Genomic DNA, 26,677 nt, shown 5'->3' with positions numbered 1-26,677 from the left:
TATTACTCTTTCAGCCTAAGTCCATCTTTATCTCCCAAGAAACTCATTGTTCTGAAAATGATAATCAGGCAACAATCAAGAGATGCCCAACACCAGGGAGTCCAGCAAAGTCTGCATCTCACGTTCCACCCAGACCTCCACCTCCTCGGTTACCTCCACAGAAATCTAATGCTTTAGGTAATAAGAGTGACACCAAGAAGTATACAAATATTTCTTAAATAATCTAATGTGATTTTATCTCTACATCCTCACCTCTGCACACATTAAAACACACTATGGTAGTTTTTCTGTGGTGGACAAGTTACAGGAAGTGCTTGAAAGCCAAACTGCATGAAGAAAGCATGCTTAAACTCTTATGAGGGTCAAATGTACCTTCTAGTAAAGTCGCTGACACAATTCCTGCTGATGCCATTGACACAGTTGCTTTTCTAAACAGGCTTATACTGTAGTGTATGAGGACTGTCATAGGGAATAAAAAAGTTTTCCTGTATGTAGGTTTCAGATTCTGGTGCTGTGTGTCAGCTGTTGTTGTCATTTGACATGTCAAGAATAGAGTTTTGCTTTCAAAGTTTGCTTTTATATGTAATGACCTGGGTTGGGTAGTATAGCAGGTAATTGTGTTTATTTACTGTTTGCTTTGGCTGTTTGTTCTATGCTTTTATTAAGGTCTGATGCTTTGAGAGTTGTTCTAGACTGACTTGTTTTAAGCAAGCTTAATGTCTGACTCTTAATTGGTAACTTGCTAGCTCTTCCTTGCTACCTATTTAGTACTGCAGCTGATGTGTTACAGTTTTGATTTGTAGCACTTAAGCATCCAGTGCTAAGAAATATCTTAAAGCTACTTATAAAGAGTTGCTAATTGAAGCGTTAGCTATAGCCAAGTTTTTCTTTAGATATGTTAAATACATTTTTTCTCATAACGGTGACTTCATCTCTTTATATGCCCATATTAGATTTGTTACATTAATTAGCAAAAGTCATGGACTGAGTTTGAATGTGGCTCTATAGATGGTTATATGTGCACATGTAGGAACATGTATGCTTTAGAAATAAAGTAGGGTATTGGAATGTTTTCTGACATAAGTGGAAATTTTGGCCCTTCAGAATTTTTTTTAGGCTAGACTACTGTTCAAGGGAGAATACATTTTTAAATACAAATCTTTCTAGGTAATGGAGTCACTTCTGTACAATTAAATGGTGAAAGAGAGGGATCACCACATCAGCAAAATGAAGCTAGAGACACTAATTTTTCAAGGAAAGAAAAGAAGGAAATACTGGTAGGTATTTAAGCTTCTAGGTGTTATTTTGAAGTTTTCTCAACTGTTTTACATGCACAATGAAAAGGAGTGGGCACACTCTTTAGTATAGAAATTATGCTGGATGGCATCTTGCTTACTTTGAATCAAAGCACAGTTTTGCTAAGTTTGTCTAACAGTCTTCAGCTGAAGTTTGAGCTGGTATTTAATTTTCATTAGAAGCTAACATAATCATGGATATACAAGATTTATTGCTTGTATTCACATACTTGAGAGACAAGTGAGAGCGAGATCCTGCGGAGAGGGCTGTAATGTGTTGTACTGAGCAATGACTAAGCAAATAAGGGCATTAAGGAATATGCTGCCACCTGATGGCTTGCTAGAGGATTTGGATGGCCCTGGAAAAGGAGCTTGAATCAGGGCTATTCCCAAATGAATCCTTCTGTCCCAGATATAGGCATACTGACTTTTTGCTGTTCAGAAGAAAAAAGATGGAAATACGGAGACTGATCGTCCAGATCTCCAAGCTGTTTGCCTGCTGGCCTCTGGAGCTCTGGGTTTCAGGGTTTAGCAGCTTGGGTTTCCTGTCAGACTTAAGCCACACATACTGATATGAAGTTGCAGTCATGGAGAGAATGTTTTACACTGCATGTAATCTGATCCAGCCATGAGCTGGGGAAAGGGAATATTCCTGCATCCCTTTCTCCTCTTCCAAGTGAGTTTTTCCATCAAAGCAGCAAACGGCTTCCAGAGTGGTCACTATTACTGTGATACAAAAGTGAAAGTGGGAATGTGGGATACCTGTAGTTAGATCAGATTAAATGTAACATGAAACTGCACTCTTTGGGGGCTTCTTCTAAGGATGAGGTTGTAAATATCACTTTTTTGAGAGAAGTGAAGAAGAAATAGAGCAGAAATACTGTGTATAGTTTTGTTTTAAGGAATACTGGAAATACTTAGGAAAGTATGACTTCCTGAACTGCTTTGAACTTGGCATTTGAAATTGTGTGTTTGAAGTTTCCTGTGTAACCTGTAAAATACATGTCTTCAGAAACATGTTGTTACTAGGAGAAATTGATACTGACACAGTAAAGTGAATCTAATGTTGATTGATAGTTTAATGCTCCTTGTAATATTGAGCAGTTGCTGCAGCAGTGTTTAAACTCTGTACTGCTGGACGTAGCATTCTTTCAGGCATCATTGTAATGTGAAAATGTTGCACAATAGACTATGCAGATATTCAGTGAGGAGATACTAGGGAATCATAGTAGAGGCTTAAATGAAAGAAAATTATACTGGTAGTTTGTGGTGTGTTGTCACTAGAGACCCATGGTTAGCAAACTCATACAGAATTATAGAAGTGTTGGTTGGAAGGGAGGTCTCTAACCTAACCTTATGCTTAAAAATGGGACTGTAGCCAAAGCTCAGCCATGACTTTCAGATCTACTACATGTGTCACTGGGCACAGCGGAGTGTCCAAGCAGATGCCTAGTGGCTTCTTTTTAGTGTAGTGTGGAAATATATAACATTTATTGTCTTAGAAAATCTGTAGGAAGTGTTTTGTATCTATTTCTTATATAAGTAGTACCTTTTTATTTTCTCCTAGTATATTTATTCTCCAATATTTGTCAAGTGCTTTTAACAGCATTCTAACAAAAGTTTTTTAGACTTGTATTTTGGTTATGCTGTGGTGTGGGGAGGGAATATGTATGTTCATATGTGTGCGTGTAAGTGTAAACATACTTTTTAACTTTTATTTTCTAGAAACCAATTAGTAATGGCCTTCCTCCCACACCTAAAGTACACGTGAGTATTACTGAGCTATACAAATACATGCTGGAAGCAAGACATGTTTTCTTACTAAAACTGAGAGAGTACATTTTTTGGATGTTTGTGGTATTTTTTAAAAAATTACAAAACCCAGTATCTCCTAGAAATGTTAAGCCACAGGTATGGTATTTCAGAAATGGCCCTTAATTTTGTGCTCTTGAAGTAAATTTTTGGAAGGTTTTTGTTTGCTTGCTTCGTTAAAAAGTGAATGAGAGTTCTGTGACTGAAGTCACAGAAGTTCTTTCAGCGTACTGAAGGTACTTACTGATCTGAGGAGCTGATACCTATCAGGAACTGCAACTAGCTCGAAGTTTTTATACTTTGCAGTTCTACATTTCAAAACTTCTGAAGACAGGTTTTATAGATGCCTTATGCCTGGATATAACTGTTACAGACATCTAAAGCAAACTAGAATTTCATTGCAATATCTGTGTGGACTTGTCAGTGTGCTTTTAGCCAGCACTGTGATCAGAAGAGCCAGTGTTTCCTTCTTGACAATTTGTTACTGCCCTCACCGCTCTCCTCCTCATGTGTTGGAGCATGCATTGTAGTTGTGCTGTGCACCAAGTGGGGGTTTAATCTGATTTTTAAACTAACCTTTTTGCTGCATTATTTCTAAGCCAGATGTTTCTCATCTTTAGATAAGAAAATAGAATTGCTACGAGGATGTGTAAGTGCAGGATTGTTCCAGATCTCTGAATTCCTGTTATGTTTAGCATCATTTATTGAGGTGAATCCTGTTTTATTAAACTAAGTATTAAAATTAAATGCATGGCTAGGAGTGCGTAGTTTAAACTAGTGGATGACTAAAATTTGGAAGCACTCCAGGCACTCCTAGTTGCCTGTGAATCTAGAGATTTTGTTCAACTTTATTAATAACCCAGTCTGGTAGTGTGTTTTTCCCTGCTATTTTAGATGGCTTGCAGTACAGGGAGATCTGTTAGATCCTACCAGTGAGGGATCCTGCCTGCTGAAATTCCCCCAAGACTTAAATGCCTCCATGGCAGTGGTCAGATCAAACAGCCTTGCTTCAACCTTTTATTTTATGTTTATGGGGTTTTTTTTCCCCAGTAGCAACTCAGTTTAGTAATTTATCTGATTCTCAGCTGTATTCTTGAGATTTCTTTGGTATTTAGAGATAATACCGTCAAGCTCCATTTACCCTTCCAAGGTATTTGCAGCAGCCTCTTGGCTCTGCAGGCTTCCTGAAGATCAAGGCCGAGAATGGCCAGAGGAGAGTGATCAGTCTCTTCTGATTTCCATCTCCTCCTTTCTTATCCAACATCACTAGAGAGCTCAACTAGGTCTTGGCAGTGAGCACAGCTTCCCTCCTTGGTGCAGCATCTCTCTTCAGTGCTTGGAGAGGGTCAAGGAAAGCTGCATAGCTGGTTACACAGCAGCAGCAGAAACACCAGTATTCTAGGAGATCAGTGCTTCAAGTGTTACCTATTGAGTGTCTTTCAGTGCCCTACGTGCTTGGGAAGAGGCTTCCATAAAACCACCCCAAAAATCTCTTAATTGTTTTTCTTTATATCATCCCTCCTTCAGACTCCTTGCTGCCAAGGAATTTGACAACACTGAAGTTGTCAGTACCTTGAGGTCATTGTATCAGTATCTTCTTATGTTCCTGACTTACATATATCTTTTATTGCTTCAGTTCTTATGCCTACAGAAGGATCATCTCATTGTCTAGCAAGCAGACAGCTCCCTGCCTTGGTACTCAGGCTTCTGCAGTGGTGCTAGCAGTGCTGAAGTCCTTCCCCTTGTCTTTGTCCAATAGGGTCTTAAATGTTTGCTGATTACTTTAATGAATATGATCCTTCCTTCACATAAGTATATATGGACAAACTGAGGCTTCGTTATAGTGATGTGAAAGGTCTAATTTCTGCTGCTTTTCATTTTAAAGGGTTAATGATTAAGTTCTTATTAAACTAAACTATGTTTAGAAGTTACTGAAATGAGTGCAGGCTTTCTTATTCAGCAGCAGGTTAACAAAAAAAAATTGTCCAAATGTTAAGACAAGTGCTATTTGGTTAATTCAGTTTATAGATCAATAATAATTCACAAAGTATTACTATAAAGTGAAAATATAGCTGTTCTGTAGCTTTGTGTAAATGTGATACCTGCTTATATTCAGGATGGCAACCCTTACTTATGACTGTAATCTGATAAATGGTAGCATTTCACTTTAATTGTTGTTTGCTACTGCGTCATTCCTTTTCATTTACAATACTGTCAATCAGCTCTGTTCCTTAACAAAGTAGAATGGGTAATTGTTATGTTGATGTTTGAGGGCAGAGGAGGAGGCCCTGGCTTTTGCTTTTCTGTCATCTTGAAGCAGATTTACAAAGTATTCTTATAAATGCCTACAAATGTTTGTGCTTCACTAGCAGGAAAATAGATTAATTATATTATACTATGTAAGACAGTAGTCAAACTGAGTTTATTACAGTTATACTGAACAGGGAGTGGGATCTTCTACCATATGTTTTCATTTGGGAAGCAATCAATTTTGAAAATAAATTAATTCAAAACAACTAATAGAGCATCTGAGGCTAAGATTTTGATAGTTGTGTAACCTTTTATTTTAAATGTGTAAAATACAGCAAGAGTAAAGTTCCTCTGCTGAAACTTTTCTAAAGTCAGAAAATTCAGGAACCTTTTTCAGGTTTGTCACCTTTGTAGTAAGTATGTGCTCAGTCTGTTAATTTAAGAGCTAATTCCAAAACGCAAGTTCTGGTATGTTTGTTCAGAATGGTCTTGTGCATAAAGGAAAAATCGCTTAAAAAAAAAAAAAAATCCATTTGTCCACTTGTCTGGATAAGGTTATTTTCCACATGACAAATGAAATGACTCTTAAACTCTTCTTACTATTTTAACTAAAAATAATTCTTTTAGAAATGTCACGTTTTAATTTTCTGTATGTATATTTTTAATTGTTTTTTACTTCTACAGATGGGTGCTTGCTTTTCAAAGGTTTTCAATGGCTGTCCATTAAAAATCCATTGTGCAACATCATGGATAAATCCAGATACAAGAGGTAGTATATTACATATATTCTACCCATTTTGTACTCTCCTCAGATTTCAAGAGTACTTAAATGACTAAGCCTATTCCTTTTAAAATAAACATATTATAAAATAGGCTTATTCACAGAATTGCAGAATCGTTTAGGTTGGACCTTGAAGATCATCCAGTCCAACCATTAACCTAACATTGACAGTTCCCAAATATACCATATCCCTCAGCACTGTGTCAACCTGACTCTTAAACCCCTCCAGGGATGGGGACTCCACCACCTCCCTGGACAGCCCATTCCAATGCCTAACAACCCGTTCTGTAAAGAAATGCTTCCTAATATCTAGTCTAAACCTTCCCTGACACAACTTGAGGCCATTCCCTCTTGTCCTATCTCTTATTACTTGGTTAAAGAGACTCATCCCCAGCTCTCCACACCCTCCTTTCAGGGGTTGTAGAGGGCGATGAGGTCTCCCCTTAGCCTCCTCTTCTCCAGACTAAACCCCCCCAGTTCCCTCAGCCGCTCCCCATACGACGTGTGCTCCAGACCCTGCACCAGCTTTGTTGCCCTCCTCTGGACATGAGTCATTCAATGTCCTTTTTGTAGTGAGGGGCCCAAAACTGAACCCAGTCATCGAGGTGCGGCCTCACCAGTGCAGAGTACAGGGGTAAGATCCCTTCCCTGTCCCTGCTGGCCACGCTATTGCTGACACAAGCCAGGATGCCATTGGCCTTCTTGGCCACCTGGGCACACTGCTGGCTCCTGTTCAGCCGGCTGTCAGTCAACCCTCCCAGGTCCCTCTCTGACTGGCAGCTCTCCAGCCACTCCTCCCCAAGCCTGTAGCGCTGCTGGGGGTTGTTGTGGCCCAAGGGCAGCCCCCGGCATTTGACCTTATTGAAACTCTTCCAGTTGGCCTCAGCCCATGGCTCCAGCCTGTCCAGGTCTCTCTGCAGAGCCTCCCTACCCTCGAGCAGATCAACACTCCCGCCCAACTTGGTGTCGTCTGCAAACTTACTGAGGGTGCACTCGATCCCCTCGTCTAGATCATCAATAAAGATGTTAAACTTCATATAAGAAGTTCTTTAATTATGCCACTGCTGTCTGAAGTTCAATGTTGTTTTTTAAATTATGTTAAGGTATATGGGGCACAGTTTTCAGATTTGATTAAAAATAATAAATTATGTATCAAAGGTAAAAAACCATACTTTCTCAGTTTGGATTCAAGACTTTTCTCAACATTTTAGTCCCAAAGATGCCAACCCTAATCTATTTTTTAAAAAAATGTGACTTCCAGGGGTCCTAGTTGAGATGGATGTCTTTATTGTTCAGTTGACTTATTTTTCCGTGCCCCAAAATCTCTCTGGTCCTACAGGTTTCTGCAATTCTCCTTATTTTTGCATACATTTTAGTGTTTTATTATATAGTCTCATGAAAGGGATAGTGGGTAACATTGTACTTGCATTGCCTGCAATTTCACCTTTTGATTAAAGGCATGCTACTGAGCCAGTAAGCGAGAAAATACAAGGTTTTTAAGAAACTTAGTATTTAGAAACTTAAGTATATTCACAGAACTCAGTCTTGTAGTTGACCCATCAATATGAGATTTTGGTTGTGTACACATGCCTAAATGTTTAAGTGAGACACCCCCAAAGTACTGAGAAAACGTTCCAGTCAATACTGTTGAAGTACTCCAAAAGAAGGCTATGAACATGTCATATATGAAAATGTCCGAGTAGGATAATCTATACATTGCAAAATTATTCACATGTATTCTTACTTATGGTTGTATCCCTGCTAGTTTTTATTCCCATTATTAGTCACAAAAGAATAGACTGATCTTTCCTAATGTCTTAAAATGGCTCCACTCACAAATTTAAGATCCCTTAGCAAGATTAATTTTCCATGCTTTTAAACACCATAACTATTACAGGTTGGCTTGTTTCAATGTGTATAATTGTTTTAAGTCTTTTTTTGGTAAAGAGCTGCATACACTTATAAAACACACCTTCCTTAGATCAGGATTTCTAGATACTTTGTGTTTGCAGATCAGTACTTGATATTTGGTGCAGAAGAAGGTATTTACACACTGAACCTCAATGAACTTCATGAAACATCAATGGAGCAGGTATATTTCTGTTTTGATATTTTGGAAAAAAACACATCTTTGTCACTTTTAGCCACTCAGATTAATGTTGTATAATCCTTGTAAAAATTGCCTTTACTACAGTTATGTAGGCCCTAACTATGTATTACCTAGAATTACTGTAAATGTTTATGACTGCAGATAACTTTCAGTCATATTTAGGTTTTTTGTAGGCTGAAACACGTTGCAGGTAGGAGATATCAATGTGTTGAACTTCATCATTAGTGCATTGTTCTGTAGTTAAATGATTTGTTAAATAGTGTGGAATTTCCCTGATACATTTTGGATGAAAGTTTGTTTTCTTTAAAGCTTTGTTACAAGATAGAATATTCTTCAACAAACATTGTGTTTCACCTACAGGGAAGCAAGGAGATCCGTTGTACTCTATATTTCGTTCTTCTGGTCTTAAAAGCAGCTTTGCTGATGAGACTCAGCTTAATGTATCCCAGTTAAAACTGTTTTTGCAGAATCTTATAAATAGTAAACTTTTGGAGGGGATACTGGGGAGAGGGAAATGCCAGTTGCAGGCATTTCTGTATGGTGTCTTCTCCAGCTCTTTTGTTAATCTCTTAAGAGGCTTATTTCCTTTCCTGCCTTCTCCCTGGTTTAGGGAGCTATGCATCTGCCATCAAGGTGGAGGAATTTGCAAGGACAGCCTTCTCACTGTAAGCTGGAGGCACTGGTGTGTGTTCATCTCACCAGGGTCCAGACATAGCTATGTCTGTTGTGTTAAGAAGACCTAGCTAGCTTGCACTGAGCTCCATGAAACTTGTAATCATACTGATGCTTGAGTTAGCTAGTTTAAACTTAGCTCAGGTACCTCTCAGCTGCTACACTGCGGCTGTAAAACCTATGCCAAGAAATATCACTAATACAACAATTCTTGTAGGCCAGGTAGACCAAGGAAGAAGTTGGTGAGGAGAATAGGTGTAACAAAACTCATGTTCTCATACCCATCCTTGTTTTCTCTAAGCACCGTGTTCTGTAGTGCATTGCCTAATGAGACGAGACCCAATCTAGTGCATTGTCACTTAGAGACGAGAAGAGATGCTTGTAAAAACAGCCAGTCGTGTGGAACAGAAGGCATGAGTGACAGGTCAATCAACCTGTAGATCTGAAGTATTGCTGTTCTCTAATCCTCAGATTCAAGCCTACTAAGTCACAATATACTTAGGCAGCTCCAGAAGATCAATCAAATTTGCACATCAAATTTGGATACAGCCTGGCTGTTAGATATTACCATTGTTTTTTCTTACAGTGTGTTTAGGTTATGAGAAGACTTCAGGAATAGAAGCACACCCTCTGTGCTAACCTTTTATTAAGCATTATTTACGATATTAAGCAATAGGGCTTTAATAGCATTTTCAAATGTTCCACTTAATTATTGACTTACATTGAACTGTATCAGACCTAGAAAAAGCAAAAGTAGTATCCTTGGTTATTTTGCACTACATTCCACTTTACTAATCGACAAAGCAGAAATAACATACATTTCCAGGAGTTAGCACACCTTCAAGATGAATCACGTGCTCGTTGGCAGAAAAATTTTTCAGCTAATTTACAGCTCTCTTCAGATCTTTCTAATAAAGCAGCAGTGAGGAGTGGGGTTTTGGGGATTTTTTGTGGGGTTTTTTTATTTGTTGTGTTTTGGTTATTTTTAAGAGCAAAATAAATGTTCTCCTGTGTGATGTGTCTACCCCAGTAGTCTGTTTCCTAAAGTGGCAGTAGGAAATGTCCATGAGTTTGGCCACTGTCTACTACCCCTTCTCCTCAGACTCCAGTACAGTCATTAAATCGGGGATGTTGGAGGATCCTTGCCTATTTGCTTGTTGTGTCCATTTATAGACCTGTTGGGCATGAGTATGTCTAATTACTAGTTTACGCTGTTGATACTTTCCGCCTCCGTGACCTGTGTGGCAACAAGCTCCAGAAGTTATGTGAGAGGGGAAAAAAATTACCATGTTTGTTTTAGTCTTTTCTTTAAGGCTAGTTTTTTTTTTTAGTTTCAGCCCCATCTTTCTAATAATTGTGGAATGTGACAACTAGCCATTCTGCCTTGAGCATTTGTTGCATTCCTTGATCACTTAAGTGAAATGTGTAATCATACACAGAGGAACAGTCCCTTCAACTACCCCAGTTTTAATTGTTTCAAGAGATTTGGACTAGTACAGGCCTCATAATGGCTATGTTTTGTTGACCATTCTTTAGTAAACAAAGTTGATGTCGTTAAGCTTTTCTCCCTTGATAGAGAAAGTTTGGTAGCTTTTAAATTTTTTTTTAAATGATTGATTGACCTTTATAATTATGTCTTGTGGGCTAATTATAGTATACTTGAAGACCCAAATATAAAATGTGCTAATTCTCTAATTGTTAATGTGTACGTTAAATATAGTGTGTGTGCCTAAGACTTACTCTGAATTAACTCTGGAATCCAGGTAAACGTTACTACGCTTAAGCTAATTTCTGCTACAAAAAGCAAGTCAGTATTAGTTTTGTCCTGTTGTCTATGCAGATATTAATTGATCAGCTTAATGTGCTCACATTTTGTGTATATCAGATTGAATGCTTTTCTTTCTTTGTTATTCTTTCCCTTTATCAGCTATTTCCTCGAAGGTGTACGTGGTTATATGTCATGAACAATTGCTTGTTATCGATATCTGGTAAGTTACTGTGCTATCTTTGAGTGGTAGTGCTGGTAAACATTTGGTTTCATATTTGAAGGGTGGCTTTGTTTTCTGATTTCCAGGTAAAGCTTCTCAGCTTTATTCCCATAATCTACCAGGACTCTTTGATTATGCAAGACAAATGCAAAAGCTACCAGTTGCTATTCCAGCACATAAACTCCCTGACCGAATACTTCCCAGGTAAATACATGATATCAGATATATCAGAATATCTTAATTCTGAGAGTTCAGGATATGTGAAGCTCCGGGAATGCCAACTAATATGGAGCTCTGTTCACAAATTGCCATGAATAACTCATCTGGGCATTAATCAGAGGGTAGAACCCTAAATTCACATGAATCAAGATGCGAATATACTCTTATTAGAGAAATGGAGTTTGGTACATCTTCCCTCCTTGTCATGAAACATCATCTTTCTGGGCATAGCATTTTTTGGATATGGTAAATCCTGGTTGTACTTGATACTAAACAAAATCGAGGGTCAGTATTGTACCTGTGATATTTCAGGCAAGTAAAAATAGTGATCTTACATTAATGTCTCTGGGCACTATCTTTGCATTCTATTGAAAAAGTGGGAATGTGTAATCTCTTACCAAAGAGGAAATGGGCTCATGGGTTATTTTGAAAGCAGGGAAGAACAGAATGGGAGTACAGATTTGACATTCATTATTGGCTAGTCATTTTTTTGCAGGCCAGTGTAGAAGGTACTTTTGTCCCCAGATGCCTACAGCACATTGTGCATGCAGTCCCTCCCACTTCATATACTAACAAGAACATGCAAAATTCTAGAGACTGGGTACAGCGCTGGCTGCCAAACAAGCCTTGGGAGCCTTTTCAAATCCAAGAGGAGGAGGTAGTAATGCTAACCTAGTTTGCAGAGAAACCTTTGATTCTTAAAGTGCATAGGAAATCACTGGTTCTTATATAACAGGCTTTCTGTTAGGAAATTGTATCATAGAAGACCTGTTTCTCTGCTACCTTTGGTTCTATTAATAGCCTATTAACATTTAATTCTGGCATTCAAAAGGCTTCTTGTTCAGCCATATGCAAACATAATGGTGCAACACTTGTCTGAATATTGTATTCTTCCTAGAAGCTAAATTCTAATTACCTAAGAGATAATTTGTGTTTAAATTGTCTTCTGTGTGCCTCCACCACTGTTCTGCTCCTCTCTTCCAAATTAACTTGGCCTGAGATTCTGGCTTGAGGAGTGCATCAGTAGTGCACTAATAACCATAACTATCATAAGAATCATGTGAGGAAAACCTTTCAAACTACATTCAGCATGGAAGGAAACTTCACCTAAGTTGTAGAGGGCTCAGAAAATTTCTTGTCTGGACATGTCACTTCCCAAGAAAAATGCAGCACAATCTGAATGTGCATGTGCCAAGCCAGTTATTCAAAAGCAGAAGAGATTCATCTATATAATCCATTTTGCTGTTTTATCCCTTACTGTAAGGCATAAGGGCAGTAACATTTAGCCAGGCAGAAGTAGTACATTTGAAGTATGTAGAAGAGCGTAATTTTTTGTCCTACCAGATCACAAACTATTCTTCACCAAGTTCCTGGATACCATGATGATGAGTGCTACATGAAAAATGTAGATATGTTAAAAGCAGGTTTTGGTAAAGAAGATGCAAAACAGAATAGAATTCAGTTATTTGTGAGGTTTGTACATTCATCTGTGAAATGGTCTAAGCTCAATTTATGATACTTGGTAGGATGACACTCAGTGGCAGAAAATAACATCTGTGGTAAGTCACCTTTCTAGTTTCTTTCCCTTGAGTGTCCTTGAGCAGTTACTTTCAAACCTTCCATGACTACTTCCAACCAAAATTTGTGACCAGTGCTCAGTTTTCATGCTACTCAGTCCTGCTGCATTATCAGTCACTTCTGACAGCTTCATTTGAAATGCTGTGGAAGTATTTTCCCAGTTCATAGTTTTGACTGCAGCATCTGTCTGTCTATTGCTCCACTTATTCTCATCTTTTCTACAGTGCCAAATTAGTTATTTTTATTGTCAAGGCTACTGTGACCAATATCCATATTGCCTGTCATCTTACAGTCTGTGTAGAAACACTGATTCCCACTATCATCACAACATTTTCCCTCGCTTATCTGATAAATTTTCAAGTAATAGTTTTCATGATTTCTCAAGGGAGTGTCCCCTGCACATCAGAAAAGATCTTGCAAAGCTGCCTTGCAGTACTCCTTTAGACCTCCTCTTGAAAAGCATGCTGTGCTGCCTGTGAAATGTTCTGCAAAATTTAAGGTGTTGGTTTTGCAAGGACTGGCCCAGCAAGCTATCCAGTACAACATCTTTTCTTACACCACTTGGGTCCATGTGTCCTGTCTTTGAACTATAATGTCCTTGGGACAAGAGTGGCCTTCATGTTGTCTGTAGTACCCAACACAAGATGCAGTAAGTTACAGCATTACAAAGAAGAATGATCATGGAAGTACCAATAGACTATCCAGACATGTGTTAGAAATACATATAATAGCAAGACATAGTGGTAAATGATGCTTGCAGGTATTGAGGCACCTATTCTTCTCCATTCCTGACTTTTAACTGCATTCATAATGCTGCATAACTGAGCAGCATCTCGGTGTTAACTACAGAGTAGTCACCATGTGTGTTCTAGGCATATTATTTGAGAAGAAATATACAAATACATACAGTTTTAGGGGTTTGGGTGGGCAAATATAATTTTCCCACCAGCAGCTCTCTAAAAAACAAATTAATTCCGTTCTTTTAGTTGATCAATAATTTTGTATTTATATCTTGTAGGAAGTTTGCAGTGTCTACAAAAATTCCTGACACTAAATGGTGTCAGAAGTGTTGTGTTGGTAAGTAAAGATCTGAAGAATAAATGCCAAGAAACGGTACAAATGGTGACAATATTAAGATTACTGAGTCAGGTTTAAGAGGTAAAGGGAGAAGAGACTTGTCATTATTATGAAACTATGTATCTGCAGACAATGAGCTTGTTCAGGTTAGTCCTTGTGTTTAAGCAATGAAAACTTTCCCAGTTCGCTCTTTAAATATTTATTTGTGTCTTTAGACAATTCTCAAGAAATGCAGAGGAGAATGCATGTCAAATTTCAACAAGCCCTCAGGAAGAACCTAATCTCCATGGATGGAGTGACTTAAAGAAGTTACCATCAGGTTTAAGTAGCCTGATTTTCTAGCACAAGTTCCAGTTATCAATATTGGATGATAAAAAGAGGCAGATTTCCAGTTCTTTGAGGAGTGTGTTGTCTCTGAAGCCTTTATAGTGTGTTCAGAGTGCCAGCTATTGAAGTGTCAAAGCTGCACTGCATTAAGACATGTTTTAAAAGGGGGATGGGGTAGATACATGCAAACAAACAACTGAAGGGAAAAACAAAAAACAAAGTAGGAAACAGACCTATGGATGATTTCTTAGGGTCAGACTCTTGTCCCTGGAAATGTTTCACCTGGTGTTCCATAATCAAATGAATGGTGTGATGAGTTGTATTACACAGATTTTTCAGAGATTCAGTGGTAAGTGAGCATCTGTCATTTATCTTCACAAAATTCTCCTCCGTATTGCTAAAACATCGAATGTTTGTTATCATTTCTTTGTCCAGCTCAACCGTAAAACTTGGCTTTTTCTGGGATACAAATTCTCTAGGGTGTGGTAGGGTGTTAACAGTATGTACTGTTTATGTCCAGGCCTTGCCCTAATTGAGGCATCTAGTCAAGCTGTGAGTGTTAATGGCTGCTGAAGGGAACGCCTGAAGGGGTGGATGGACAGACTAGGGACAAAGGCTGTCTTTCTGACATGAAAATTAATTTGGAAGTTTGTATGTTTTCAAGTCTCTGTTTATGAAATTAGAAACCTGGTCATGTGCTCCTCTGTAGTCTTACAGTTTCTGTACTAACAGGCACAGAATTTAACAAGAGTGCCGTGGGACTTGGCATTTATTAGTAGTCGTCTGCTGTCCTGGCATTCAGAGATAGCTTAGCCTAATAAGCCTGGAGTCCTTCCTGCATGATAGCTTAAGTAATAATTTGTGATGGCAACAAGGGTGGCTGCAAAAGGCAGGTCCAAGGGGAGAAATTATAGATTCCCCTCTCCTGCCCTACTTATTATGTGCAACCTGAGCGTCCATTCCTGCTGGCAGTGTACGCATCCCTTTGGCCTGGGGGAAGCAGCAGTGCCACAGGAGGCAGAAAAAGACCAGAACTTCTGGTCTTGTTTTTTCACCTTACAAGTGTTGCTAGGAGCATGTTTTGTGGTTTCTGCTGCTGAGTTCAGCCTTAACAAAGGTCATGCCAAGTTATGTGCTGCAGTTTGCAGTCTCTTTGATTGATGGTGAGTGAGAACTTGGATTAATGAAACTAAGCTTTGATGTTTAAGGTGTCAAGCAGTTGCTAGTGGATTTCCTTGGCAGTAATGCATGAGACTGTTTCACTTAGTACTGGATTGTAGAAGCTCGTTATCTGAACTGTTTTGTTAATTGCCTGATGGCCCATAGTCACTTTACTACATTTCAAAATCTGGCCTTTAGATGTAATTGTACAAATTGCAAAGTAGCACTTGTTCCTCTTAATGGATATGCTGCAAGTGCTTAAGGAGTAAAATTTTGTTGATACTGTAGAATTAAAGTTGTGAAACTTCAGATATCACAGTGCTCAGTTTTGCAACTTTATTATTCTCCCATTTTTGAGTTCTGACAAACAATAGAAAAAGAGCAGTTGAGTGGAAATAAATGATGTCACTTTACAGAGATAGGAGATAGCTTAGGCAAGCCAACATGGTGGAGTAAGATACTTCAAATGTGTGTGTAGTCAACTAATTTTAAGACTGTCTAAAATAGTAAATCCCACCTACCAGTCTAAAGAAACAACAATAAACTTTATTTTGAGTTGGAGAGGTACCACAGTGCTCTCGTGGGAGTCATGTTTATTATGGCTTCCTTGGCACCAGCTATTAGTTGTTTATGCCTGGTGGAAGGACAGCCCCTGCTCCAGCATGCGCACTGTCACTATTTTCATAGTGTGGATGTTGACTTTTCAGCAGCTTCCTTACATAAAAATTAGAGTGGTGGTGGTGGTGGGTGTTTTCCAAAAGTGTATGGACTGTTACTTAGTTGGAAATAGTTTATAATTTGTATTTGCTTAATACACTAATCTACTTTACCTCTCTTTTTTTGGCAGTGAGGAATCCCTACACAGGGCACAAGTACCTTTGTGGAGCGCTACAGTCCAGCATTGTTTTGTTAGAATGGGTTGAGCCAATGCAAAAATTTATGTTAATCAAGGTAATATTACAGTAGGCTGAGATACTCTTGTGTTCAGTTCTATTTATCTTGTAGTGACTTGTTGAGAGTAATTATTAGCCATTTCTTGAGTCATTAGACTTTTCTCTTGGTTTCTGTTAAATTACACTGAAAAGAGCTATTTAAATATGTACTAACTAACTCGAAATACTTATAGGAATGTTCTTGGTTTTGTGGTGCACTTCAGTTAAACAACAAAGCCCCTCTCTCTGTGAACATTGCCTTCTAGTTGCACAGTAAAAAAACAGCTGACAGAGACATTGCAGAGTGGAGTGATAACATCAGTTAACAGGGGGCTTGCTCCCATACCAGAGAGAAGGTGGCCACTTATTCGATGCTTTGTGACATGGGAGATGCACAGAAATGCTTGTTATCTGCCTGTCTGACTCCACGTGAAGAGATGGAGCTGCCAGGGTGGACTTGTGTTTGTAGAGAGGCAGCTGCTCTAACTTCACTGGCCTGGGAAACAAGGCTTAGAGACTCCATACTGAGGGAACAGTGATGAGTATAGCGCTCTTTGTCACCTGTAGGCAGATGCACAGGACACAGATGATGAAAGACATGCTGTCTTATTTTAACTGAATCGGCATGAAGACTTTCTAAAACTTCTTAACACAGGCTTTTTGTATATATCAGTTACTGTTATCTGAAGTAGTAAACGTAATGTTACAAAACTTATGGCATAGAATTTATCATACAGTTTAAGTAGCTAATAGCAATTCAGACTAAACTTGTTTCCCTTCTAATATCTATTTTTATTTCTTAATCTAGCACATAGATTTTCCTGTACCTTGTCCATTGAGATTGTTTGAAATGCTGGTAGTCCCCGAGCAGGAATTCCCATTAGTTTGTGTCGGTGTCAGTAGAGGAAGAGACTTCAACCAGGTGGTGAAGTTTGAGACTGTCAACCCAAATTCTACCTCTTCATGGTTTACAGAAACAGGTTTGTGTGATGATGTAATTGCATTCCTAAATGTTTCTTGCTCTTGTAGTACTGCTGAAGCAATAGAAAGGTAGTGTTATCTGAGGAAACTAATGGTTAAATCATTAAGACTAAGTGATCATTTTAAGTTCTCCATTTAAAGGGTTATCTGGTTGTTTGGATGTTTCTACTTGTTGAATTCATTTGGTTTCTTGATATTTTTGAGTATAGCAGAGGATGTACTTACATTTTCTTGCATTTTCATAAATCAGGCTGTGCTTGACTGTTATCCACTGTGCTGTTCCCTGGCACCATGACTTCTGTTTTCTTTAATGGATTTTAATAGAATCTACTCTTAGTAATTTTTTTCAGTGTCTCTGTAGGTGTGGTTTGGCTCTTTTGCAATAAAGCAGTGTGTTTAGAAATGGTGTTATCAGCCTTCTGCTGAAAGAGAGCATATTTCTGTTCTTCCAATGTTTATGGAAAGTGAAATGGATTAGGTCCACTGGTAGCAGGAAACCAAGTACCTGTCCATCACTTGTATAGTGCTATGAATGAGGAGGCCACCATCTGAGCAACAGTAGAAATTCTCTTTAAGAAGGAAACATGCTAAGAATTACTATTCTAGAGTTGCAGGGTTCCCCTCTAAACCTAGATACAGTGATGAGTTGACCCCAGTCATAGCTTTCAGGTTTAGAAGCAGTAAATAGCTTTGTTATTACCAGGCATAGAGCCCTTTCTGATCCATGAAGGATTATACATGACCCTGTGCTGGCATGTACATGTGTGTGAGTCCAGCCATGGAATTCATGGAGACCAACAGTTTTACTAGAAAGGTGCCTGCTGACTTCCTTGCTGCTGAAAAGTGTACCAGATTTTGACACAGTTTAAAGCATAGTTAGAAAAAGCAAAATGATCAGTGGATGGCCAATTAAAGTGCATTTTATTTGCAAACTCATACATATATTTCTGTAACTGTGTGACTTCAGTAGAGTCCATAAAATAACATGCTGAAGAGAAATTTTTTTGACCCATTATGTCCTGTTGTCATTTTTCTCACAGTATTGTCAGCATCAGTGTGTAAAGACAAGAACAGTAATTCCTTCCCAGTTCCATTTTTATTAATGTGTAAAACTTAACATTGCATTGTGCCTTCCAAAATTACTTCTTTAGCTTCCTTGAATCATTTGTGTGTTGTGTATGTTGTTATTTTCTCCTATTTGTTTGACTCTAAACCCTCATGTTGTATTGATTTATTCCTGTCCCCTGCTGGCAGAAGAGCAATAATGCAGTGAAACAGATTTTTCAGTGGTTTTCAAATGAGGAAAGTGTACCATATGGTCACAAATAGCTTCCATCAAATAATAGTTTTCATTGTTTGACGTTTGACTTTTTTATCAGACATTTAAAAAAAAAAAAAAAAACCCAAAACGTTTTAAAAAAATTAGTTGGCAGAGATTTACTGCAGGGGGTTTTTCCCCTTGCCATCCTTCTCCTGTTAACTCCAGCCAGTGCAGTGCATGTTTCCACATTGCACAATGAGGTTGCACAGATGTATATCCTCCAGTCCTTCTTTTGCATGCTTTCATCATGGCTGTATCCACCTTTGGTTAAGATCATGCATTAGAAATTTATTAAGATCATAAATATATACCTTCAAGACAAACTGCAAAAAAGAGTTGGAGGGACCATCTCAAGGACCATACTTCTGTCATCATCCTTGAGTTTTTTTGCTTCTCAACAGAATCATGGATTTTATTATTTAACTGAAAGCTGCTTTCATATTTTAGGTAACATGCTCTAATTTCTCATGTCTAACAGATGTATTGAGTGTCTCTTTTCTGTATAGAAGAATGCCTACAGAATCACTGGCAGTAATGCTGCATTAGTATGAGCTGCTTTTTTGTGTAGTTTTAACAAACAAATGGTGCAAAACTACACTTCTCTTTTGATTTGACATGTCCACTAATCATTTGTGGGTCAGATCCCCCTGTTTGCTGTGATGGAGACTGCTGCAGCTGTAACCCAGAAGAGAGTAAGGTAACCCTTTTTTTAAGAGTTTGGAGAAGGAAATAATTCCCTACTTCTGGGAAATCTGAGAATGGAGAGTCTGCAAATAGCAGCAAGAACTAAATACTGATACAAAAGTCCCTACCAAGAATAGAAATAAAGGCAGAAATAAAATGCAATGAAACAGCATTCAGGTTTAGTGTGGGCAGTCTCATATATCGGCCTTTTTTTGCAACAGCAGTATTAAATGACACCAACAGAGAATAAAGGGAGAACAATGTACATGTGAGTATGCTTTGTGACATGGCTCAGAAAAGGCTGGATTAAGTCCATACTTTAATATTACAGTTTCAGTTTTCCTGTCACAGCCAACATGTTGGATAAGTGGACATGCCTCTCTAAGAGAAGAGAAATGTCACTGGTAAGATGATTATTTTAAGTAGATAACACACTAACCCATTAAATTGTTTCAATCTCTAGAACTTCCATTTCAAATATCATGCTAATTTATGTTATGAACTAACACTGTCATTTTTTTATAGACACTACAGAGACGAGTGTTGTACATGTAACACAGCTGGAGAGAGATACCATTTTGGTGTGTTTGGATTGTAAGTTTTCAGTATCAACTAAATATATATGTATGTATGTATATATGCATACTGTCTGCCTTCAAATTAGATCATATATTGAAGATTCTTTGTGACATATCCTATTTGTTGTCTAGGTTGTATAAAAATAGTGAATCTCCAAGGCAGGTTAAAATCCAGCCGCAAACTGTCATCGGAGCTCACATTTGACTTTCAGATTGAATCAATAGGTAAGTTGCATTTCATCATTAATATTGAATATCTGGATAGACAGCTGGGTAATTGCCAACTGTATGGAATTTAACAAGAGCAAATGTTGGATTTTGCACCTGGCAGAAGGTAATTCTGGTTATACATATAAATTGGGGGATGAGAGGCTGGAGAGCAGCCCTGCAGAAAGATATCTGGGGGTTTGGGTTGATGGCAAGGTGAAGATGAGTCAATGGTGTGCCCTGGCAGCCTAAAGGGCCAACTGTGTCCTGTGGTGCATCAAGAACTGCACAGCTAGGCAGATGGGGAGGGTGATTGTCCCACTCCACACTGCACTGTACTGTGTACAGTTTTGGGCAGCTCAGTATAAGAAGGACCAAACTGTTAGAACATGACCAGAGGATGGCAACCTAGGTGGTGAACGGCAAGACTTACAAGAAACAGCTGAGGTCACTTGGTTTGTTCAGCTTGGAGAAGAGAATGCTGAGGTGTGACCTCATCACAGTCTACAGCTTTCTCAAGGTCAGCAACAGAGGGGGAGGTGCTGATCTCCTCTGTCTGGTGACCAGCAATAGGACATGTGGAAATGGTGTGAAGCTGTGTCAAGGGAAGTTCAAATTAGACATTAGGAAAAGGTTCTTCACTCAGAAGGTGGTCAGTCACTGGAACAAGCTCCGTACAGAAGTGGTCACAGCACCAAGCCTGTCAGAGTTCAAGGAGCATATGGAGAAAGCTCTTAGTCATATGGTTTAGTTTTAGGTGGTGCTATGAGAAGCAGGGAGTTGGACTCAATGATCCTCGTGGGTCCCTTCCAACTAGAGCTATTCTATGATTAACTTGTTTACTGTTACAGAACAGAATTCAAGATGCTAACTGTCAGGTCTTTATATTTGAAACACTCTCACACGTTTCACTCTGCGGGAGAAGGCTCAGTGAAAGGTTCAGCACACTTCTCTAGGAGCAGCTGCAATAAAGTAATAACCCTGGAGTCTCCCCTGATTAGACCAGTGTCTTGAGAATATAATGGAAACCTTCAGCCTCTAAAGGAGTACCTTAACACAGTCTACATAAACTCTGAGAATCGCTCATGGCTAATTCATTCTGCATGTGTGTTCACACAGTCTATTTTTATAAAGCAGCCCAGAGACTGAATCATATAATATGTTACACTTTATGTAAACTTTGCATTTTTGTGAAGAATCTGAATGAATTAGATTCGTGAAACAGAAAGACAGAACACGTTTATTTTAATAGTTCTCCAGTGGTTACATACCTGAATTGCATTGTATGCTTTTGAAAGAGGGATGAGGAAGGATGTGTGCACAGATGGAGAGTAGCACCAGAAGAGGAGGAACAGTGGGAATAAAAATATTAAGTTGGAGGGTATTTGCTTTTGAGGAGAAGCTTTAAAGTTTCACACACTTCAAACATAATGTCCCACAGAGGAGAGGACAAAAAAAACATTGTCATGGAAAACATTATGGCTCCTGTGGGTTACGAGTATGTGTACTTGAAGCTGCTCACTGTGGGACCTCTGCATGTACTGCAGTTCTCTCTGCTTGTCACAAACAAGCTACCAGTGTCCTGTTCTGGCCTGATAGTGTCTCCAAAGAGCTGTGCTCTCTTTCCTGCATACCTGTCCAGAGACAGGATGCTGGATGCAGGTGGGACAGATTCTTTCTGGGGACCTACACACTTGCCCTCTCTTTGGGGAAGGCTATAGACCTATTTCCTTTCACAGGGTTCAAATACAGACATCTCACCACATTTCTGGCAAGGGGAAGGACTGGGAGGTAGAGGGCTCTGTAAAGCTTTGCATTGCTACTATAGGACTGTATTATCCAGTAGTTGCTGTGAAAGTGAAAAATGTCACTGCAGCATCCCTGTAACTTTCTGCTAAAATTCAATATATATTTTCTGCTACTGTTAGAATGAGGTGGGTTTTCCCATTCAAAGGAAAGAACATGTTTAGGACTAGACAGAAGTACAGTTTTAGAACTTTTTCTGGTTAGGTGGGAATATTTTTTAACTCTGCTCATTAAACAAACAAATAAATATAGAAATGCACCTACTTTTGAGGCAGGTTCAGCAGTTCCTGTGAGGCGTTTTGCAGTCTGTGTAGGTGAACGTGATACAATAAAACATACACATACAAATTTCAAAATTACAGTCCTGTGTGTTTGGCCTTAAAAGCTTGAGTTGACATGCTTCAAAACTGATTACAGTGTTCTTTCTTACCAGTCTGTCTACAGGACAGTGTGTTAGCATTCTGGAAACACGGCATGCAAGGAAGGAGTTTTAGATCAAATGAGGTGAGTATTGCATTTTGCTTCAGATTCTGGCTTCTAATACAAGCCAAGTAGAGCATAAATGCCTAATGCTGTGGTCTGAAAAAGAGTAAAAACTTCAGTAATTTCCAGGTTAGACCTGGAAGCTTAAGTTTCATTCAAAACATGTTTCATAAGCCCCTGTCAAGTCTAACATACAAAGCAGAAAGCAACAAGACACCAGGCCATGATGCCATAAGAAATATCCAAGCTTAATTTTTGATAACATTAATCTTCACCTTAAATTGCATTGAAGACCAATGTCAGTCCTTTAGCTTCTCACATGTGCATACCAACATTTGGGCTTTGCCAGTGATTGCACGCTCCACTGCTGAGCTTGAGATTTTTGTTGAATGAGTTGCCCTTTGTTGTTTAATTTCTTCCATGATCCCTTGATTTACAAATACTTTGAAGGTTTTAGTGCCCAGCTTTCATAAGTATTTTCCATTCTGAGGAGAAAAATGTCAGATTGACCTAAAGATTTTTTCTAAAATTTCTGTGTAGTCTGTTTTTTCAGCCAGTTAGATGTCCTTTTTAGACATAGTTAAACCATTATAAATAACCTCCCAACTCTTTCTTTTTTTTTTCTTGCTGCAAACCTTGTGCATCTATGTGTTAGTGGAAATGCCTTGCTTTGTAGGATTTTAATTAGTCCTTTAATTTGGTTATTAAAGAATGTTTACAAACTTCACTGGTTGTTTCATCCGTGTCACATTGGCTGAAAAATTGAGCTCATTATGACTAATTGTATTTTAAGGTACACATACTGTCACACCATGCCAAGCTTAGATATACTCCACATCGTTACACAACTACATTTGTTTGCACAAAGCCACAGCTGACCTAATCTGTGCTGACAGTAAACCTGCTCTTTGTGGGAAGTTGGACCAAAGGCTAGAGTCAAACTTCTTCTTATTTCAAAGTCTGCAAATGGTTCTTGTGGAATTTCTGTATATTTGATCCCGAGGCATGATTGTCCTTCTCCCAAGAACTCGTAATGGTGAACTGCAGCACCTTGCTGTTTAGCACAGGAGGAGATGACGCCACTAGGCACTTCTCCAACTCTAGACTCCTGCTAGCAGCATTCTGCAAGGCTGGGTGGATTCCTCCACTCAGTAGCTCTTATCCAGTTGTTGGAGGACGTGCCCCAGAGTGCTGCAGTGCAAGTGGATGCTTTATGTTTATGTAAAGCATAAGGCACACTGTCTTCTTGCTTTGTTACTGTCAAGCCAAAGCCAGCACTTAAATGAAGAACAGAAGGTGGAACTGAGCTGTTGTCAGAAAGCAACCCACTCAAAACTTTTTCCCTGTAGAACATGTATAGGGTAAGCTCTCAGACCTTTTTTAATCTCTTCTCTACCGGCTGTCCTACTAGCCGTCACAGTTAAGAGAAAAAATAAACTCATTTTCATCTGTAATGAATCTGAAAATCTGCATTGCCAGGCTTTTTTCTTAACTGTATTCATTACTTCAGCAGACTTTTATACAATGTACTGTGTAGGAAGTGGTTGCATGGGACAAAAACCTGATCAACCTAACTTTGCATTACATTTGTCTTTGAAGATATTATTAGTTCAGATTCCCTAATCTAATAATAGTTTGCCTAACTGGGGATGATTTGAGCTGCTTGCAAAGTTATTTCCTTCCACAACCATGACGTCCCACGGTGGTTTGATTGAGCGAGAAGAATGAAACAAGGAACTGTGTGAATTCTGAGAACAAAATGCTCAAAATTTGGACCAAGATTGTGCAGACTCAGCCCCCACAACAAACAGGAAGTAATTTTCTTAACAGAGTGGGGAACTTTGTGCATTAAAATTCTCTTGCGAGTTCTGTGTGCCAGAAGTGAATTCACTAAGTCAGCTAACACTACAAGGATCTGGGAAGGAAAGAAGAATCTATTCTTTCCTCAAGGATGGGAAATGTGGCTTTGTAGAAAAGGAGCTTTGTAAACAGTGCTGCCTGTTCACGGTGTGACTTTGGAGTATGCGGTGAGCTTTGTTTGACTTGATTGATTAATATGTTTTCTTTGGTGCTTTGGTATTCTTGTGATCATAAAGATGGATCACGCAAGTAAAGTTCACCCACAGTAAACAAAGGTTTATTGCACTAGTCTGAAATGTTGAAATACTATGGGCATAAGTACCACAAATTAGATTGTGTCTCTCTGTTAAGGTTTTCAGAATGTGAACTTAACTGCATTGTTACTATGGTTCAGAATTTCAACAAAATGCATTTTATATGTAATTTATCTGACCCGTTTTGGATATCTAGAGTGAAACAAATTGCAAACTACAGCTACCTATTTCAGTCAAGGCTGTAAAAATAATTGCACCAGTAGCTCAGATGCTGTGCAGTGCTGACTTGCTGTTGTGTTTGCAGTTGCTACCAGAGGAATTCATATAATACAGCAGGATTTATGGAGAACTGTTAGATCTCATCTAAAAGTGGCAGTTGCATTAATTTCTGTAGTGAATTTAAATCAGCAGTAAATTGGTAACATCATAGTCAATTCTTTTCTCTAGGTTGGTTTTGAACACAAAAACACTTGTGTACTTAACATGTAAACACTTATTTTTATTGTCTAGATCACGCAAGAAATTTCTGATAATACAAGGATATTCAGGCTTCTGGGATCTGACAGGTATGAAAAGAAGTGAACATGGCATGATAAAATAGAAGAATAATGTGTGTTCATCCTCCCTTGTAAAAGTTCTTTTTGCTTGTTTCTTGTGATTTATTTTTTAGCCATCTTATTCCTTTATGTACATGTTTGCCTTTCAGCCCTTCAAATTTACTTCTCTTTCTTCAAAAAAAGCCCCCAAAAAAGTCTTCTAAAAGTTTTTGTGAGCTTCCAGAAGCACTCAGGCATGCTAGCAGGCTTGTATTTGGCTGCGATCACAATCTGCAGGAATGTATTCCTTTTTTTGCTGTAATTGTTGTGTTTAATTCGGTGAAAGCTTTACTTTTGGATGCTCTGCTGCAGTAGCTTATCAAGATCTACTTTTTGAAACTAATATAAAAAAATATGTAAAAATGTAAATACCTCATTTTCACCCCCAGAAAGGAACTCTACCAGTTGTCCTCCCGATGTGACAGCTCAGGTCTTGTAAGAGCTCTTAATAATTATTATTGTAGCTGTTCTTTGGCATCTGCTTTACAGGATACCAACACCATGTCTGTCTGACCCATCAGATACCAACTTGTCAAGTCAGTAACTGCTATTTTAGGAGTGTCACTGACTTCCTCAACTTTCTCTGACCTGCTGTCAAACTTTGTACTTCTTAACAGCCACGAAAACGCCAATGTTTTAGTTTTCTAGGGAGTGCATTCTGACTTGATGGTTTCACCAGTAATGTATTCATATGAGGTACAAAGATAGGCTTTCATTTTTGAGAATTGCCTCCGTCTTATGCCAGTCACAGTAAACTCATTTTCTTGTGGCATCTTAGAACTACCAAAAAGGCTTCACATCAACCAGAGGTTTTCCCCATAATCCGTTTCTCCAAGCTTGATGCTGCTCCAAGCCTTGTAATTACCCATAACATCGACAGCATTGAATGGTGCTGTGGCTTTATTAGCTAGCTACAAGCAATTTTTGCCACTTGGGGGTTGAGGATTCTGCCTTAAGTGCAATCCCTGACAGCTTTTTGGTGATGGATAGTTGTAAGTAATACTCATCTCTGACCCAAGGGTTTTACCCTCTGTTCCAGTGATGTGTGCATTGAGTTCAGCTTTATTATCTCATTTCTCTTAGTTGTTGAGAGGCAGCACAGCTTCATTTAAAAACAAGTCTGACTTCACATTGCAAATCATTGCCTTGGAAAAATAATGTTCTCTTCCCCAAATATGGCTCCATCTACTTCTGGCTTGCACTAACAGTCTGCCAACTCTGAGACAAAGTTTAAAGACTTTGCACTGCAATAAGCATTAATTTAAACTTCTTCAGTTACCATTTTGTTTGCAGCTTTGTCATATTTTGTGCTTGAGCTATGAAACACATTTCCAGTAACACATGTAATTTCCTAGGCAGTTCATAGGAATTGGGGTTCTGAGCAGCCAAAAAACCTGACATCAGTCTGATAAGAGCTTGCATGTTGCTTTCTCCAGGTGAGCAGAGAATGCCTCGTGGCATGGCATGTTACTCCCTTTGTGGAGCACTTTGAGCAGAGAGTAGGGGGTTTTTAGTGATAGTTTTGAAGCAAGCAACCTCTCCTTGGGTGAATGTACAATAGACGGATTTGAATTTCCCACAATTTACCATCACTTCAGGGTGTTTGTGGCGGATAATTCAATCATGAACATCCTGATCCATTTAGCAGCTTTTGCAGTTCTTGCCCGATTAAAAAATGTCAAATCATTTGTGAAACAGAATTGTG

General features: G+C 38.7%; 1 protein-coding gene across 8 annotated transcripts in view; it reads left to right on the top strand.

The window, feature by feature from the left end:
- The window catches only part of MAP4K3 (mitogen-activated protein kinase kinase kinase kinase 3), an 84,264-nt gene that overhangs the window by 55,350 nt on the left and 2,237 nt on the right, over positions 1–26,677 (top strand). For 4 of the 8 annotated variants that reach the window (XM_074895084.1, XM_074933535.1, XM_074933311.1 and 1 more), the window contains 14 exons: positions 15–177; positions 1,168–1,277; positions 3,021–3,062; positions 6,042–6,126; positions 8,151–8,230; positions 10,848–10,908; positions 10,995–11,112; positions 13,724–13,782; positions 16,118–16,221; positions 17,011–17,182; positions 19,714–19,782; positions 19,899–19,991; positions 22,213–22,283; positions 24,887–24,942. In XM_074895084.1, the coding sequence (XP_074751185.1) occupies positions 15–177; positions 1,168–1,277; positions 3,021–3,062; positions 6,042–6,126; positions 8,151–8,230; positions 10,848–10,908; positions 10,995–11,112; positions 13,724–13,782; positions 16,118–16,221; positions 17,011–17,182; positions 19,714–19,782; positions 19,899–19,991; positions 22,213–22,283; positions 24,887–24,942 (1,283 nt within the window). The other 4 variants (XM_074895046.1, XM_074933470.1, XM_074933384.1 and 1 more) reach the window with 3 other exon arrangements.

This window comes from Athene noctua, chromosome 1 (assembly GCF_965140245.1).
Source record: "Athene noctua chromosome 1, bAthNoc1.hap1.1, whole genome shotgun sequence".
Taxonomy (NCBI): Eukaryota; Metazoa; Chordata; class Aves; order Strigiformes; family Strigidae; genus Athene; species Athene noctua.
This window is presented reverse-complemented; position numbering and strand designations above follow the sequence as displayed.